The following is a 17,187-nucleotide window of genomic DNA, read 5'->3' as shown; positions in this document are numbered from 1 at the left end:
CACCCGTGCCGTGTCTTCCTCTGTTAACCAAATCCTGGGGTAAGCGGTGTCATGGAACTACTTCCTCTGTGCTGGGACAGACGGCACAGGACGTCTCGTTAGGCAGTGGAGGGATGTAGAGATTTGGAAACTATGCTTTTAACACGATCAATGTGGAAAGTAAGATAATCTGTTTTGTTTTTGTTTTTCTTGGTTACGTTGAATTAATTACCTGCTTTCGCTGTTTATAATAATCAAATAACCCACTTGGGCAGCCATGACAAGAAGCAGCTTAGCTGTGGGTTGAGAGTCAAATCCAGCCTGCACCATGCCTTACCTGGGCCACCTGTGAGTATGTTTCTCAATCTGTGTAAACCAAGTTTCCTTGCTTGTAAAAAGGGAGAGTAATAGGATCTTTTTCGAGTCGTGGGAGTTACATGAGACAACGCACATAAAATGTCTTGCTTGTTAAGTACTTAATACGTGGGGCTGGTTCCATTTGAGATTTATATGGTTTGGTGACTATGGCCTCCATGTGTCTTTTTATTTGTGTTCACACTATACAGTTGACAAAGAAATGGCAATTGTCCGAATAGCTCATTAATTTTATGTTTATAGACAACTAAACTAGATAATTTAGATCATTAAATGGATCCCCAGCTGGTTTGATTATTTACGTAGCTTAAGTTGCCTGCATTGATTGATTGATTTATCTAGACCATGGAGACTCATGCCTAATTACAACATGAACTTTTAATACAGTTCATACTATTAGTTAATCTTTTCTTTATGTAATGATAAAAATGTGTTCAACATAATGAGATTATCACCATTGATCCACTTAAAAATATGATAATGATCGGAGTTGTTTTTTTTTTTTTTTTGTAGACAGAGGCGGTGGGGTTTACAACCAGTTAGTCTTGCCTCCTACGAAAAACACTTTTAAAATCTTTCCAGCTTGATTTTGGCATAACAAAGCTCCATTAATTTTGATAGTAGAAATAGATAACTAGTGCTTAACTCAAATTCGCAGAATGAGACCCAGTAGGATAGGAAATAATAAACTGAAAATAATGACTGTAATCACAGGTACCCCTCCTCCAAAAATGAAAAAAAGATATCTCAGAATTTAAAATGTATTTTTATAGTTAGTAATCATGTTCTTTTAAGTGGGAAACATAATTCTTTTATTGGACTTTATTCTATAAATATTCATCTTGCTGTATATGTATAACTCATATTGTGTCATTACTTTTTCGTCATTGGGATAGTAAAAAATTGTTTGCTAGATATTGAAAATAGTGTTGGGTTGGAAATAACTTTAATTCTTGGCCAGACAAGTTAACTCATTCTTGCCAAAAAAAATTACCTTTACAGCAGGCAGTTGACTAAACGTTGAGTAAGAAGTCTCTATTTAAAGAGAATTCTGAACATCGGTGTCCTGGATAGAATCGGAATAATTGTGTTCCAGTCGGAGAATTGCCACACCGTCTGCGTGACCCTGGGAAAGTCCTCCAAACTGCTACTTAACTACCATTTACCTCCTTCTGTTAATGAAAACAAAACGAAATGCACAATCCTGTCTTCAAGGGTCACATTTCCGAAGGGATTTTGCTAAGAAAATTGCGCTTTTGCAAGATGAGAAAGATTTTAGGGAAAAATAAGAGAAATGTTTTAAGTTAGTCTTTCTAAAACATACTCAGGTATTATCTAATGGGATGAAGAGTGTTGGTTAAGGATGGTTGGTTTCTTTTTCTTTTTCTTTTTTTTTCATAGATGATTTGGGTAATGTTACTCTGAAGTCATGATACCATATAAGAAAACTAAACAACGTTATTGGAAAAAATTGCCTCTTTGGGGGAGGGTGTGAATTTTTCACCTGACAATTGAAGTTACTGCAAGAGTTTTAAAGACCTCTTTGTGGAGGAGGGGGTCAGAAACCAGTTCCGTTTCTTCCTAGAACCCTTTTCCTGTAAGCTAAGTAATTAGTCACAGCTTTCTGTCCAGTATTCACATCATGACTATTCACCACAAAGGATTTATTGGCTTTTTAAGTTCAAATATTGAAACTCTGGCAGATTCCCAACATGGATGTGCTTCAGAAATCTTTTTGGGTCTGCTTTTGAGGCCCCTTCCTGTCTCTGTTTACATTTTGCTAAACTTCAAATGGTGGAACAAATGGTAAAGTGTAGAAAGCATATTTTGTATGCTGTTTCCTAAACTTTGTGCATTGCTGAAAGCAGGTTAGAAAAAGAAACCCAAGGTGACAAATGCAAATAAAAAAGATGGCAGCCTCCTTTTTCAAAGATAAGCAGGAGGTAGATGTCCAAAATTAAGATGCAAAAGATATGTTTATTTGTAGCAAAGTTAATAACTTAAAATGGTGAGTTATAACTTAATATGGTAAATTATTAACTTTCTACTGAAATTTATAAACAGGGAAACAGGTGACAGAGGCAAAAAAAAAAACCCCAAAGCACTGTGATTGTTGGAGCAGAGGTTACTCAAGTCACAATGCTTACACTTGGGAGTGTTGGCAAGTCTCCTTTAAATTCCTCGTTTTCTTATTACTAAAATTTGTGAGACGTTTTACTAGGTGTTATAGGCTGAGTTATGTTTTCCCCAAATTCCTGTGTTGAAGTCCTAACCCCCAGTAGCTCAGAATGTGACTATATTTGGAGACAGGGTCTTTAAACGGGTAATTAAATTGAAACAAGGTCACTAGGGTGGGTCCTGATCCAATCTGACTGGTGTCCTTATAAGGAGAAGAAATTAGGACAGAGACCTGCACAGAGGGAATACCATGTGAGGACACAGGGACAGTCAGGTAGAAGGTGGCCATCTGCAAGTCAAAGAGAGAGGTGTCAGAAGAAACCAGCCCTGTTGACACCTAGCAGCCTCCAGGACTATAAGAAAATAAATTTCTGTCGTTGCAGCCACGCAGCCTGTGGTACTTTGTTATGGCCGCCCTCGCAAAGTCATACATTGGCAGAGATTCACTAAAATGATTGAAAAACAATTTGTATTAAAAAAAAAAAGATAAAGGTGTCAAGTGCTGGGTGTTATGGTTTCACCAAGGCAGTCTCCGTTGCAGCCCCCACCTTGTGCACACGAGCGTGCAAACACGCGCACCCCTCCCACCGAGTTCCCTTGTTATCTGCTCGTGAATTCCTTGCCCCTCCTGAGAGCCGTTATCTGCTGTCAGTGGAGGCAGAGCATTCCGTATTCCCAGCGAGCAGAAGGGAGGCCAGGAGGATTTATGGTGTCATTGCAGGGTCACGAATTCAGCTTTCATACAGACTGACACCATAAATGTACAAGTATAAATGAGCAGAGTGGGAAAAAGACCTGGTTTTCCCTTTCTGATGAACACTGGCACCCGGGCTAGCCCTGGTAGTTAATGAGTAATTTCAGTGGAGAGGAAGGAGGCCTGTGTGCAAGTGGCATAGAGAAGCCATCTGCAGATGTTTATTGAGGACCTTGTGTGAAAGGGTCACCAGCATCCTGGGGGCAGGAGACGGGAGGGCTGATAAGGGTTCCTGTGCTCAGTTAGTACACAACCATTGTTTCAACTGCTTTCCTGGGACCACCAGTCTCTCCCTCCTTTGGCCTTTGTCCTCTGGAGCGGGGGAGGGTGGTGAATTCTTGATCTACTTTGAGCAGCACATCCCTTCTCTTTGGAGGTCTCCATGAGACACCCTCCCTCCCCGCCCTTCCCCACAGGACTGATTTTCTTATTTCCCATAGCATCATCTGCATATATCAGTTATATTCTTATTTCACTATATTGTCACTATTGTTTTTTGTGTTTTTTTTTATTTTTAATGAACGGTCACTGTGTGTTAAACATTTTATGTGATGTACCTTGGCCACCATTATTGCCCTGCTTTACTGATGAATAATCAATCTGGGGAGTATTGAGGTTGAATTTCTTGCCTGGGATGTCTCAGTTCTGGGGTGCTGAGTCTGATTTGGTTCCCAAACGCATGATTTCACGCTCGCTGCAACTTTGTGGGTTTGGTAAACTCATACGCAGTTTGCAGATGAGAAAATAGAGCATTTCTTCCTTTCCTCCCTTCCTCCTCCTCTTCCTTCTCCAGACTTTTTTTTTGAGCGCTCCATCTCAGGCATTGTGCTGGGTCCTGGGCTCAGATGGTAAGTAAGTGACTTAACCAAAGACATGGAGCCACGATTGCACTGTCAACACTGACCAGTTGTCACATGTGAAATTTGAACACTGGAGACGTGTTGGATTTACATCGAGATGTGCTGTAAGTGTAAAATACACACTGGACTGCACGTAGTATGAAAAAAAAGAATGTAAAATATCTGGTTAAGGATTATTCGCAGTAGCCAAGTTATGGAAGCAACCTACATGCCTGTTGATGGATGGATGACTAGATCATATACACATGTAAAATTTATGAAATACATAAATTACATTCTATTTAGAATATAAAATAGAATATTATTCGGCCGTGAGAAAGAAGGAAGTCCTGCTATTTGTGACAATATGGGTGAGCCTGGAGGACATTATGCTAGGTGAAATAAGCCAAACACAGAACGACAAATATTGCATGATCTCTCTTATATGTGGAATTAAAAACAAAGCCAAGCTCATGGTAACGAGGGTAGAAGAAAGGTGGTTGGTTATCAGAGGCTGGGGTGTGGGGAAAAAGGGGAAATTAATAAAATAAAGAAAGCAAAATTGCATGGTCGTCGCCAGGGGCCAGGGGGAGGGAGTCATGGGGAGTTAGTATTTAACGGGTGCAGAGCTCCAGTTTGCAAGATGAAAAGCATTTTGGAGACGACGGTGGTGATGGCTGCACAGCAGTGTGAGTGTAGTTAATGCCACTAAACCGTGTACTTAATTATGGTTGATTTATGTTAGGTGTCTTTTTTTTAAATCAAAAATTAAAAAAAAAAAATAAAAAAGAATCAACAGAATCTTATTTAAGGACTATTTGTCTCACTATGACTATTATGAGTAAAAACATTTAAAGAATGAAAACTTTGATTGAAAGCAATCGGGGTAAACGAAAGTCGATAGAATGGAAGCTCGTCACAGCACAGCTTTGTTTAAATGAAGCGGGGAGGAGGCGGGGTCAGGGGACTTGGTGCCAGACAATGAAGGATTTTTAATTTCTCGTCAAGGAATTGTTTCTTTTAAAGATTTCTGAGCACAGAACATAATGGTTGCCATCCTCGGCAAGGAAGCCCTGGCAAAGAAGGGAACTCAGGTGGAGAAGGGAGCAGCGGGGAGACTTGGGGGAGCCCTGGGCAGCCCTTAGGGGGCTGGCCGGTAGCAGTGGGGGTGGTGAGGAAAGAAGGAACCTTCCAGAAGAGACTTGGTGACTGGTTGCCGGGTGCGGGGGGAGGGAGGAAGGGAGTCAACTGCTCAGTTGGTAGTTGGGGATGGCGATGGCCTCTGCATAGGAGCACAGCGAGAGATTGTCTTAGAGGAGGAATGGGGACCAGTGTGATCATGGAGAGGGTGGGTTGGGGTGGTCGGGGTGCAGGCTGTCCATGTGGGGTGTCCGCTGGGCAGAGGGCTGGTGAGGGCCAGGGCTAGTCGTGTGTAACCAACCCGTTATCTTGTGGAGTCCATGGATCTGTTTGCTTTTAGATGATGTCATTTGAGGCTTCCCTCTATGGTCACCGAGTTATATTCTGGTTAATTAAAAATGGGTCCAAATTGGAAGAGAACTAGGTCAGTCAGAGGCTGCTGGGGGATCAGAGGTGGAGGGTATTTGAGACAATTGGGCATTCAGTTTTTTAACCAATATATTTACTGAGTCAATGTATTTGATGCTTCAGAAGCCAAGCATTGTGGGAAGACCAATATGAATTAATTACCCATGGTCTCAAAACACTTGTAATCTGCTACTGAGCTGGGCCTGTTTGACTCTTTTCCAAAACCAAACAAAGATTCTATCATCGCCTTTTTTAATTTGTACCTCATCTCCCCTTTAGATTCCTGGGTTTTGATAAATTTGTACTGAGCAGGAAATTTGGGGTTCCTTTTATCCTTGTGGATGAGAAGTACGTTTTGACGAGGAAGGAAGCATGCTCATTCTAACTAGGTAGATGGATTTCGGTGGGAATTCCAACAACTGCACAGTGACTGCCCTTGTAGGTGCGAGCTAGTAGTTCTACGTTGCTATCTTGAAGTTCTCCGTGTTACATTTTTCCTCCTTTGCAGGAACCAGTTTCAGGCTTCTCACCAGCAGGATATTTCCAGCATGTCAGGACGTGATTTGCTTTCAGAATTGGAGCTAGATTCAGGGCGCAAACAATCCCAGTGACTGTGGCTTCAGAACTCCGTGGAACGGGCGTGGGAGAGTCTCCCAGCCCTGCCTTTGCCAGCTGACTGTGTTTTTCCCATCGACTAGAGTCGAGCTGTTTTGCCTTTACTCAGCACTGGTTTCTGTTATGGTTGCCACGATCAGTCCTAATGAGCTCTGCTGTTTAAACTGGGGAAGGAAACTTTTTCCCCCTCATTTACAAAAAGACAGATTTTAACACAGAGCAGCGGGAGGGTGGCCAGCAGGGAGCCAGGGGTCAGAAGCTGTCTCCTCTGCTACATAAATAGCAGCAATTAATGGGCCCCTATAAATGACAGTGATGTGTATTTGCTGTCTAGCATCAACTGTCTGTGAATTGGAACCACCCTGAAATTAATTACAAAGCCAGCAAAAGGATATTTTCTGCTTTCTGTTAAATAAGTATCTTCCACACAGGAGCACGTTCCACTTGGATGCGTTGTGTGCATTTACACATATCGTTTCTTGGAAGAAGGCGTGAAACCAATTTATTTTCAAACCTTCCCACTGGGTCATGCTAATCAGCACAGTTTTCAACTCTTTTACACCAAATTCAGGCTTGGGTTTATAGCCTGGAGCCTCCAAGACCTTGGTCCCTGTCATTTTCTTAATGCCTTTTGGGGCATCTTCCCTAGCTCACCCCTGCTCAATTCATTTCATCCAGCCTTGTCACCCAGGTTTTATTGTTATAATGTGATTTACAAAGCAAGCCAGTCTGTCATTGCTACTAACTTTCATAAAGGTTCCGTATGAGTTTTCTAGGGCTGCCTTAACAAAATACCATACATTAGGTATTTTGACACAGGTTGAAACAATAGAAATTTATTTTCTCAGTTCAGGAGGCTGGAAGCCCAAGATCAAGGTGTCGGCAAGTTTGGTTTGTCCTGAGGCTTCTGTCCTTGGCTTGCAGACGGCCACCTTCTCACTGTGTCCCCACAGGGCTGTTTCTCTGGGTGTGTACATCTCTGATGTGTCTTCTTCTTCTTATGAGGACACCAGTCCTATTGGATTAGAGACCCATTCCCTATTTTCTCATTTAACCCTAATTACCTCTTTAAATAGTCACATTGGGGGTTAAGTCTTCAACATATGAATTTAGTGGTGGGGGGGCGCTGCGGGGGGCAGAGCGAGACACACAATTTTTTAGTTCGTAACAAATTCAAATATAGTTAACACAATCTTTTCCTTTCAACTGCACTTGGATTCATTCATTCATTCATTCATTCATTCCGGGAATATTTGTTGAGAGCTGTCTATGTGCCAGAGACTGTCGTGGACACCGAGAGCATGACAGTGAAGAAGGTGAAGGACCGTCCCTTCCCTTCTGGAGTTTCCGCGGGTCAGACGGGTTCCACACTTAGTTAATGAGTTCTGTAGGATCTAAGAGGTGATGAGGAAAATAGACTGGGGTTAGGGAGTTGTGAGTGCCAGGTGAGTGTAGCTATAAACAGGTGGGTCAGGGAGCCTCTCTGACAGGTGAGGTTTCAGCAAAGCCTTGGAGGCGAAGGCATGAGCCTGCGGCCAAGGCCGCCCAGTGGGAAGACGGGGAAGGAGAGCAGAGGGAGATGAGGTCAGAGAGAGAGGCTGCTGCATGTTGGGCCTGCAGGCATCGCCGAGAGTTTAGCTCTTTTTCCAGGAGAAACTGGATTCTGGGTGCGTTTGACTGGTTCTCGCTTCTGGGGAACTTTCCTGTCCCCCTAGATTGGCTGCTCTGGAGAGGGTGACTGATGGTTCAGACAAATTTGGGAGGGAAAAAGGGTACTCGTCAGGGGCACAGCCCAGAATTAAGTGTTGGGGTGAGAGGGAGTTAGGGTGACATGAGGGGTGGCTGGTGAAGAACGAGGCTTCTCCTGATGGAACACCAGGGTCCCCAAGCAACATGTGTCCATGCTGGCCATGGCCATCTCTCCAGCACCCCCTCTCCCAGCTCTCAGCCAGGCTCTTAGGAAGCCAGACGGATGGAGGGTTCCAGTCTACATGTGATGAGCAGGGGACCACGGTCCGCCGCCTTCAGCCTGGCAGTGATCCTAAATGTCTCTCTCTGCTCTGACTCCCCCAGAGAGGGTCACCTGCAATGTCCTTTGTTCAGTGGTGTCCTCTCATCTACTTTCTAGCCTGAACATTTAGTGTCTGGCTTCCGTCCAGTCCAAAGCGGATTCTACAAGACAGCTCTGTAACTGGGGAGGGCTGTAGCCGTCCACTTCTCCTCCCTCCCTCTCTTCTTCCTTCCGTCGCCTGTACATGCATTGTCTGTGCCATTCGTCCAGGACACGGTTGTCAAGCCCCTTCTCCATTCCTGACACCGAGCTAGACACTAGGCTTGCCGGGGTGAGCCACCATTAAAGTGACAAGGGGGATTGGTGTCAGCAGGGCGGGTTCTAGGAGAGTGGCTAGGAAAAGCATGAGGTTTGAAAAAGGGTGAGAAGGATCCAGTGGGGTCGCTCACACAGTCTGGGAAGAGGGTGTAGAGGTGAGAGAATGTGCCCCGAGTGAGGACTGGGCTGTGTAACCCAGTGGAAAAACGGAGCCGAGTAAAGGGCTTGTGAGTGCCACGTTGGGGTGGAGGGCGTGGGTGCGGGCGTCGTTGGGCTGACCAGGGAAGCCTGTATGAGAAGGCGACCTTTCTCAAAGGGAGCATCTGCATCTTTGCATCACAATCATGCATGAGCTGAAACCGTGTCTATAGGTGGCATTGCATTTTGTAAATTTAATGGTCGAAGGGAAGGACCTTGGTCTCCCTGCACTGTCGCTGAGGAAGCGGAAGAGGGTCCAGTGGTTAGATGTACTCAAGGCAGGAGGAGAGATGACCAAGAACTCACTGTACTGACTGCCCGTAGCAGGCTGGTTGGGTTTTCCATTCATTCACTCATTCATTCATTCTTCATGCATTCCCTCTCTCACTTGTTCTCAGTGAGCCAAGCACAGTGCTAGAAGCTGGGAACACAAAAACGAGGAGGCCAGATACAGCTCCTGCCCTCCTGGAACTTTCAGTGGAGGGTGTTCCAAGCAGTGCAGAGTGTGTAATTGGTGTGACAGCTGGGGAAGTGCAGGGTGGCCTGAGCCAGTCAGGAGTGAAGAAGCAAACTGTCATCTGGGGCCAGAGAGACAAGGGGCAGTTTGGTCGCCTAAGAGCTCTGTGTGGGAGTGAATTCCAGGCAGGGGTGGGTGGGGGCAGGAGACAAGAGGTGGGGAGAGAGGAGGGTGGTGAATGAGCAGCAAGGGGAATGGGGGGTGGGGAGGGCATGGGGAGACCTTAGGGGTGGAGGTGACAGGCCCTGGTGATTAACTAGGTGTGGGACTAGGGGTGGGGTAGGTGGAGGACACACAATCGGGGTTCAGGCTACCTGTGAGGGGAGGTGCTATAGGTCGAGCTGGGGAGCCCCAGAGAGGAACAGAGGGAGGTGAGGGGTTTGAGGGCGCCATGGACCATTCAAGTGGAGACGTCCACAGGCACGTACGTCATTGCCCAGAAGAGAAGTGTGAGCAGGATGTAGGTGTTGGGACTCATTAGCATATGGACACTCATACAAGTCATGGAAGCAGAGGAGATGGACAGTATGTCCCTAATGTACAGAGGGGCAAGGAGAGACTTGACTTCCTGGACGAGGCAGTCAAGAGGGCAGCAGGGACCCTGGTGGAAACTTCCGGCAGTGGTCAGGGTGGGAGCCGGTTGCAGGGATGAGGGGAAGGGTGGGGTGGGGCACCCCTGGCTTCTGTTTCTAGTCGCTCTTTTTGCACAAAACAGTCAAATCCTAACGGTGAACATTTCTTGAAGGCTTCCATGAATGCTTCTGATGCTTACCACCCTTCCTGGGATTCCTCATTCATTCCTCCACCGTCTCTATGCAGTGAGCCCTGTTAGCCCCTCTTTTTTAAAAATGAGAGAACTAAAATTTAGAGAAGTCCAAGCAACCAAGTGCAGAGACAGGCATCGAGGTCAAGGCACTGGGCCTTGGAGCCCGCCTGCCCAGCTCCACGCTGTGCTACCTGCGGAACTGCCGGAGCGAGGTCAGGAAAGCAGCGACAAGGTCTGACCCCAGCCCTCGGCGAGAGGACGTTCATCAGCTCTCGATTCTTACTTAACATTTTTGCTCTTCTGCAGGATAAAGGGACCCTGCAGAATTGTATGATGCTCAGATGGTCTATTAGTCTGGTCTGGCAGCCATGACAAGTTTGAGCTCTGCAGACTGCGGGGCTCAAACAACAGACATTTATTTTCTCATAGTTGCAGAGGCTGGGAGTCCAACGAGGTCCCTGTAGGATTGGTTTCTGGTGAGACCTTTCTCCTTGGTTCGTAGATGGCCATCCTCTTGCTGTGTCCCCACACGGCCTTTCCTCTGCTCGTGTGGAGGGAGAGATCTCTGGTGTCTCCTCTTATGTGGAAGGTTAGGGCCCCACTCTTAGGACCTCGTTTAACCCCAATTACCTCCTAAGGGCCTTATCTCCAAATAGAGTTACACTGGGGGTTGGGACTTCAACCTGAATTTTGGGGGGTGGATACAGTTCAGCCCATAACAGATGGTAATCTTGAACCCCTATAAAGAATCCGAATTATCCCCACAAATGGGCTTGAAGATCCACGTCTCTTTCAGAATGTACACTTGGCAGGCAGAACAGTATTGAGTGTATTTTAGATGCCTAATAAATGTTTGCCCAAAAAGAAAAGGTTCATTTGAGTTTAACATAACAGTAGTCATTAAGAAATGGGAGTGTTCTGGAAAGAGCTTTTTTTGCCTAATTTCCATGTAAAAAGAAAATTCAGCTGATCAGGGCCCACTATTCCCTGTGCATTCCGATTCTTTAAAACATTGTGGTGTAAAGTCGCTTTGATTAAAGAAAGACTATAAACTTTCGAAAACACAGCACATGTCATATAATGGGTAAAACATATATGCATGTTTTGTGATATTAAAGAGTCGTCTCTTGGATCAGTATTTTTCATTCTCTCAGTTGTATGGAAAATCCATTTTACATCTGCCTTTTCATTTTGGAGGTTGGATTTATCAACAGTTCTTGATGTGTTTCAGAGTAATGAATTTTAAAGGCGATGAAGGGTGACCCAGAATGAAGGGATGAATTTTAAATCCCGTTAACTCTGATCCTATATACACAGTCTTGACTAAGTCAATATTTAAAGAAGATGAGAGACTAGACTGATATTAAACCACTGCCTTGGGATTTAAAAGCAACTCTATTCCGGAGAGTTCGAAACACTGAAATGTGGTTCAGGCGTCTTTTTTCATATGCTAAAACTGCAGGTCAAGGAAATGCACATTTTTTTCTCTTAGCTGAACTAAGCTCGAAGGCTTTTTCACCCTTTCTGTAAGTTGGTTCAGTGGTAGTAAAATGGTAACGATAATACAGTTAATAAGAGTCAATTTAAGGAGCACTAAACTCTGAGCCAGATGTCATGCAAGTGCTTTACCTACCTTATCTTGGATACCAGTTGGTTTGTGGAAGTGTGTGCCGTGGCTGGGGCCATGTGTTTGTGTGCATTCCTCATGCTAAGTCCAATTTTATGTTATAATTTTTTTCTCCTAATACGTAACAGGGGCCATTAAGCATAAACTTCTTTCTGCCCATGGCCCCTCTCTCGATAAAGTGGGACCCCCCGCTTTGGCTGCTCCTCCTTTCCCATGTTGGGGGGTGGTGCTCCCCTTCCATGCGCAGCAGACACATCCACCTCTTCCTCTCCTTCCTCAGGATCTGCTCGCCTGCAGTTGGCCCTTTCCTCCACTCCCATGGCTGCCACCCAGTCATCTTAGATCTGCCTTTTTTGGGGGCGGGGGGAAGTCTTGGGGGATTTCCTTCTCTTTCTTATGAACTTAGCTATTTAAAAGTTAGTTTGCTGATTTTATCCATCATGAGTAGGCATTTTTTTTTGGAGGGTGCGGAGGATGTGGGGGGTGGTGGTGAAGAGGAGGGTGGAGTCGTCATATTGTTAGAAATGCAATTTCTTAATTAACAAGAGAGAGAGATGCATTACTCGATTGAGCTGTGATAATCTCTACACATTGCCCACTACCACCAGACTCTGCTCCTTGTCTTGGAGATATGGGGGCAATCTTTGAAGACAGATTACTTTGTAAAATTTTGGGAGGCTTTGCAACTTGGATCTGTTGAAGAGCTGGAGTCTTTGTTTTATTGACCTTTCGTGGCACAATTGTTTTCCTTGATGTGCTCGGGATGACATCTGAGCTTAGACAGTCCCTTGTCACCCCCTCCCTCAACACGCTCGAGGACCAGGTCTTCCGGTCTGGTTCTGGGGCTTGGTCCTCAACGAGTCTATGCAGGCTTCACTTTAAAACTCTTTAAAACCCTCCTGACTTTAAAGCAGTTGATCTTTTCAACGAGAGACCCATCATCCGCCCAGGCTTGACCCTGGTAGAATCATTGCCCGCAAATCTCTGATTACTGTCAAATTGAATTAGAGGCCTCCCTTTGCTAGTTGGTCATTGCCTTTTCCTTAACCTTGCCCCAGTGTTTCCCATTTCAGTTGTTACGGACAAAGTTGATTAAACGATTTTGTGTAATGAAGAACGCCGTTCCTTTTTCTAGTATTACCGATGCGGAGCTTACAAGTTTAGAGGATGAATGAAAAAGAGCCTGTTGAAAAGCCGGTGTTTGAAAACGGAAACAGACTTACTAGGAAACCTTCCAGGGAGCAGCTTCAGAGTGCAGGGTGTTCATGGAGGGACTCTCAGAACCAGAAGCACTTGGGAACCAAGACACCAAGGGGTGACTGGGTGTGTTAGCTTCCTGTGGCTGCTGTCACAAATTACTACAAACTCGCTGGCTTAAAACAACGGAAATTTATTCTCTCACAGTCTGAAGGCCAGGAGTCTAAAACCCATGTCGTTGGACCACAATCAAGGTGTTGCCGGGGTCGCGTCCCCGGCGATGGCTCTAGGGGGCATCGTCTTTGCTCTCTTCCAGCTTCTGGTGGCTGTGGCATTCCTTGGCTTCCTGTCACTGCCATCTCTGCCTCCTTCTTCACAGCCTTTCCCTCTGTGTATTTGTGTGAACTCTTTCTCTGCCTCCATTTTTTAGGGACACTCGTGACATCGAGGGCCCACCTGGATAATGCAGGTTAATCTCATCTTAGAATCCTTTACTTTTTCCAAATGAGGTCACATCCACACATCCCAGAGATTAGGATTTAATGACTCTGGGTGGCTGTTCCATAACCTACTACAGACAATTAGAGAGCTAAATAAATTATCTTCATAGTAATTGTGTGCCGTTAAAAAGGGAGATCGTATGACTGCTAGGCTTTCAGATTATTGTTTATTCATAGGACTTTAAAGAATTTCACTGCCAAAGGGTGTAATTTTTAAAACATTGTAACACGGATTCCAGCAAAGACAGAATCTAATTGTACGCTTCAGCATCCGTCTTTCTCCCCATCCCCACGAGATGATGGGTGTGTGTGTGTGTGTGTGTGTGTGTGTGTGTGTGTGTGTGTGTGTATGAATGAGTACTGTTTTAAAAAAGCTTTTAGTCTAGCACCTACTGAACTAGTTGAGGCCAAAACACAGCAAGAGTGTACCTTTAACTTCTGTGGGCAGGTAGCACCAGCCTTGGATTGACCCACGTGGCGATGGATATTAACTCAAACTTACTGCAATAATCATTTTGAAATATGCAATGTGTCTCAATTAAAAAAAAAAAAAAAAAAGAGAGGCTGCTTTCCAGAAGAGAGAACAAAGTAAGCTGTTTACAGCTATTTTTGCTTCAATGGTAAAAAAAAAAAAAAAATCCATTGATTTGCTCCGTAATGTAATGTGTTGGTCACATTGTTTATGAAGTATTGTGTGTGGTGAGGAAGAGAGTAGTCCCTGAGTTGAAGGATGAATGGTTTAAATGGCATCACAGCAAGGAAGGAGAGGTAAAGGGACTCACTCTCTAGAAGGGGCTAGGACTTGAGTTAGCATCTGCCGGTTGCGGGGCGCCAAGAGGGGCCTGTGACTGGGTGATGGGGGTGGTGTGAGTATGAGCTTGGAGAGCAACTGAGCGTGTGCTCTGGGAGAGTGAGGAGAGCCGCCTGGGGAACCGGAGGTCAGGGCTGGACAGCGGCGGGGCTGCTGGTGCTGATGGAGACGCTTGAGTGCTGGGCTGAGCGTGGACCTTGCCCTGTAGGTAGGCAGGCACCCCTGAAGAGCTGTAAGCAAGAAATCAGAGTTCCAGACTCATTATTTTCGAGGCAGGATGAGCATCAAGGATGAGATGTAGGACATGGATGCAATAGTCCAGGCTAGTGGTGGCCAGACTTTTATTCTTTCCTTTTTTTTTAAATCACAATCCTATATCAAAATAATAGCATTTGAATCCCTTACTGCAATATGTATGTATCATCTATATCTATCATTTATTAAGCATTTATCTACTGACCCATATCATACTTCTGCATTAATAGATATTATTAATAACTGTTATAAAACAGTTACAACAAATACTTATCAAAAAAGGAAATAAGTGGAAATGGAAGGTCTGCCATTTTCATCCTGCACCCAGGTGGGTGGTGGTGGCCTTGTATAAGAATGTCCCTCGGGTTGCCTGAGTCTCGCTTGGAGACGGTGTGTCTGGATGCTGGGAGGCAAGGTCCTAAATGAAGCAGACTGAGGGCGTCATGATCAGGGGAGCAGGCGAGAGAGGTGGTTAGCAGAAGGAGCCCACAGGGCTGTCGTGGCCGGTCACATTAGAGAGAGGAGTGAAGATGTAAGGAGAGGAGAGGCCGAAACAATGGTGTGCTTGATTTGGGGCTTGGCGAGTGGACAGGTGACCGCCACCAAAGGAAAGGGGTACAGATTTGGGTGGAAAAGACAATTTCTCTTCCGTTCCATCTCTCCATCCTTCCCTCTGTTCTTCCCTTCCTCCTTCCCTCCCCTCTGTACAAGGCTAGAGGGTCCACACATGTCACCTGTCGACAGTGGGGGAATGACCCAGGAGAGGCGTCCCGTGGGTAAGTTGAGATGCAGCTGTGGAGTAGCAACAGGCTGGGTCCAGACAGAGGGCTGGGAGTCAGCCTTTGTGGTAATTCCCTAGAGGAAAAAGGGAAACACCAGAGGCCAGAAGCAGCCTGGCCTGAGGGCTCGGTGCAGGGCAGAGAGAGGACGGAGAGGAAGGTGGGGTGCTGTGTCATTGGGCATCGCATCCCCCAGCTCCTCAACCGCACCCTCAAACCGAAGATGGGGGCAGCTTTGGCTTTCTCAGAAGTGGTGGCATGGGATGGTGGCGAGGCCTGAGGGGGCGAGGAGACGCCCTTAACTGGAGGAGCACTTGGTGTTTCACCCTGTGAAGAACCAGGTTTGACACTGACCTTTCTCTGAGCCTCCCAGATGACCATTCAAGTTTGCTTAAGTAAATCTCATTCTCTTCCTTAATAATTGAATCTTCTGATCTTTGCTGATGTTACATTTTTCTTTTCTTCCCTTGATGCTATTTTAGATAGTGTTGTTCTCCTGGTACAGAAAGTAGCTGTGTGTTTTCCTAGGGTTTCTGTGAATCGTCAGAGCATAACCTTTGCCTGCAGTGTCTGACGACGGCCGTGTTCTTGGTGTCTCCTTAGGTGGCCATAAAAGTCATTGACAAAAAGAGGGCCAAAAAAGACACCTATGTCACCAAAAACCTTCGGCGAGAGGGGCAGATCCAGCAGATGATCCGCCACCCTAACATCACCCAGCTCCTCGATATCTTAGAGACGGAAAACAGCTACTACCTGGTCATGGAGCTGTGTCCTGGGGGCAACCTGATGCACAAGATATACGAGAAGAAGCGGCTGGAGGAATCTGAAGCCCGCAGATACATCAGGCAGCTCATCTCTGCGGTGGAGCACCTGCACCGGGCAGGGGTGGTCCACAGGTAAGGGCGGAGCCATGCTGACCTTTGCGGTTCTTTGCCGAATGGGCGGCACCATGCTTTGGCATGCTCCAAGCAAGGCTGAAGCACTGCAGCATGTTTTACATTTCTTCTTCATCTTTGCTCCATGAAGTTGTCTTGTGTTAATTTGGGTTAATGCTAGTGTCGGGTTACGAGAGTGGCATCTGAAGGCAGTGTGTCCGGGATCCTGGCTCCACCCTTTAATAGTTCTGTGGCACTTGCCAAATTACTTAACCACTCTGAACCTTGGTCTCTTCTTCTATAAAATGGAAATAACGATACTTATTTTGTGGTTGGAGTAAGGGTTAATATAGAGAACGTAACGAGTTAATAAATGGAAAGAGCTGGGACCATGTTTGGTACACAGTAAGGGCCACGTAAGTGTTGGTTGCTATTCTCATTATTTGCAAAATGAGGAGACCAGCTGCTCAGGAGCCTGAAGGGAAGCATCAGTGTTAGGATGGAATGAGACTGTTTTTCAGCTAGAGCTAGAGATAGGGCTTTCATTGAATTTACTGTATTATGTATGCTTGTTGCTCAATAGCTGTTTTCTTCAGTTAAATTGAATCACCATTTGAATGGTGAACTGGCCCTTGAAAGTGAAAGGTGTTCCCCATAAGCTAAAACAACCTTGCAAATAATTACGAAAATCAAACTTTTTTTTTTTTTTTTTTTAAATTTAAAAAGCCTGTTCCCTCCTGTGGATGAGCTCCATAAGGAAAGTCACTGGACACAACATTTCTAGTGGTGCGATTGTTGGGGGCGGGTGTCTCCTTTTAGTGCGATCCCAGAATAAAATAAGAAAATAAAAGTGCCCTCTTTTCCTCCTGAGAAAGTGTTGACTTCACCAATAAAAGCGTAGTTCTTCCTTCCTGGAATTATAATCAATAATTACTCTGGGTTGTTGAGAAAATTTAGGACTCGTGTTTAATGGATTCTCATTTTAAAAAGCGAGATCAAGGCATAAAGTATGTTGTGTGTGCATATACAGACACGTATATGTTTA

At 45.3% G+C, this 17,187-nt stretch overlaps 1 protein-coding gene across 1 annotated transcript in view; it reads left to right on the top strand.

The window, feature by feature from the left end:
* The first annotated feature begins 53 nt into the window (after positions 1 to 53).
* The window catches only part of HUNK (hormonally up-regulated Neu-associated kinase), an 84,899-nt gene continuing 67,765 nt past the window's right edge, over positions 54 to 17,187 (top strand). Inside the window, exons 1-2 of the mRNA XM_023519718.1 lie at positions 54 to 159; positions 15,871 to 16,163. Coding sequence (XP_023375486.1) covers positions 133 to 159; positions 15,871 to 16,163 — 320 coding nt within the window. The 5' untranslated portion in view covers positions 54 to 132. The remainder of the gene's footprint in view (positions 160 to 15,870; positions 16,164 to 17,187) is intronic.

Source organism: Pteropus vampyrus, unplaced genomic scaffold (genome assembly GCF_000151845.1).
Source record: "Pteropus vampyrus isolate Shadow unplaced genomic scaffold, Pvam_2.0 Scaffold233, whole genome shotgun sequence".
NCBI classification, from domain to species: domain Eukaryota; kingdom Metazoa; phylum Chordata; class Mammalia; order Chiroptera; family Pteropodidae; genus Pteropus; species Pteropus vampyrus.
This window is presented reverse-complemented; position numbering and strand designations above follow the sequence as displayed.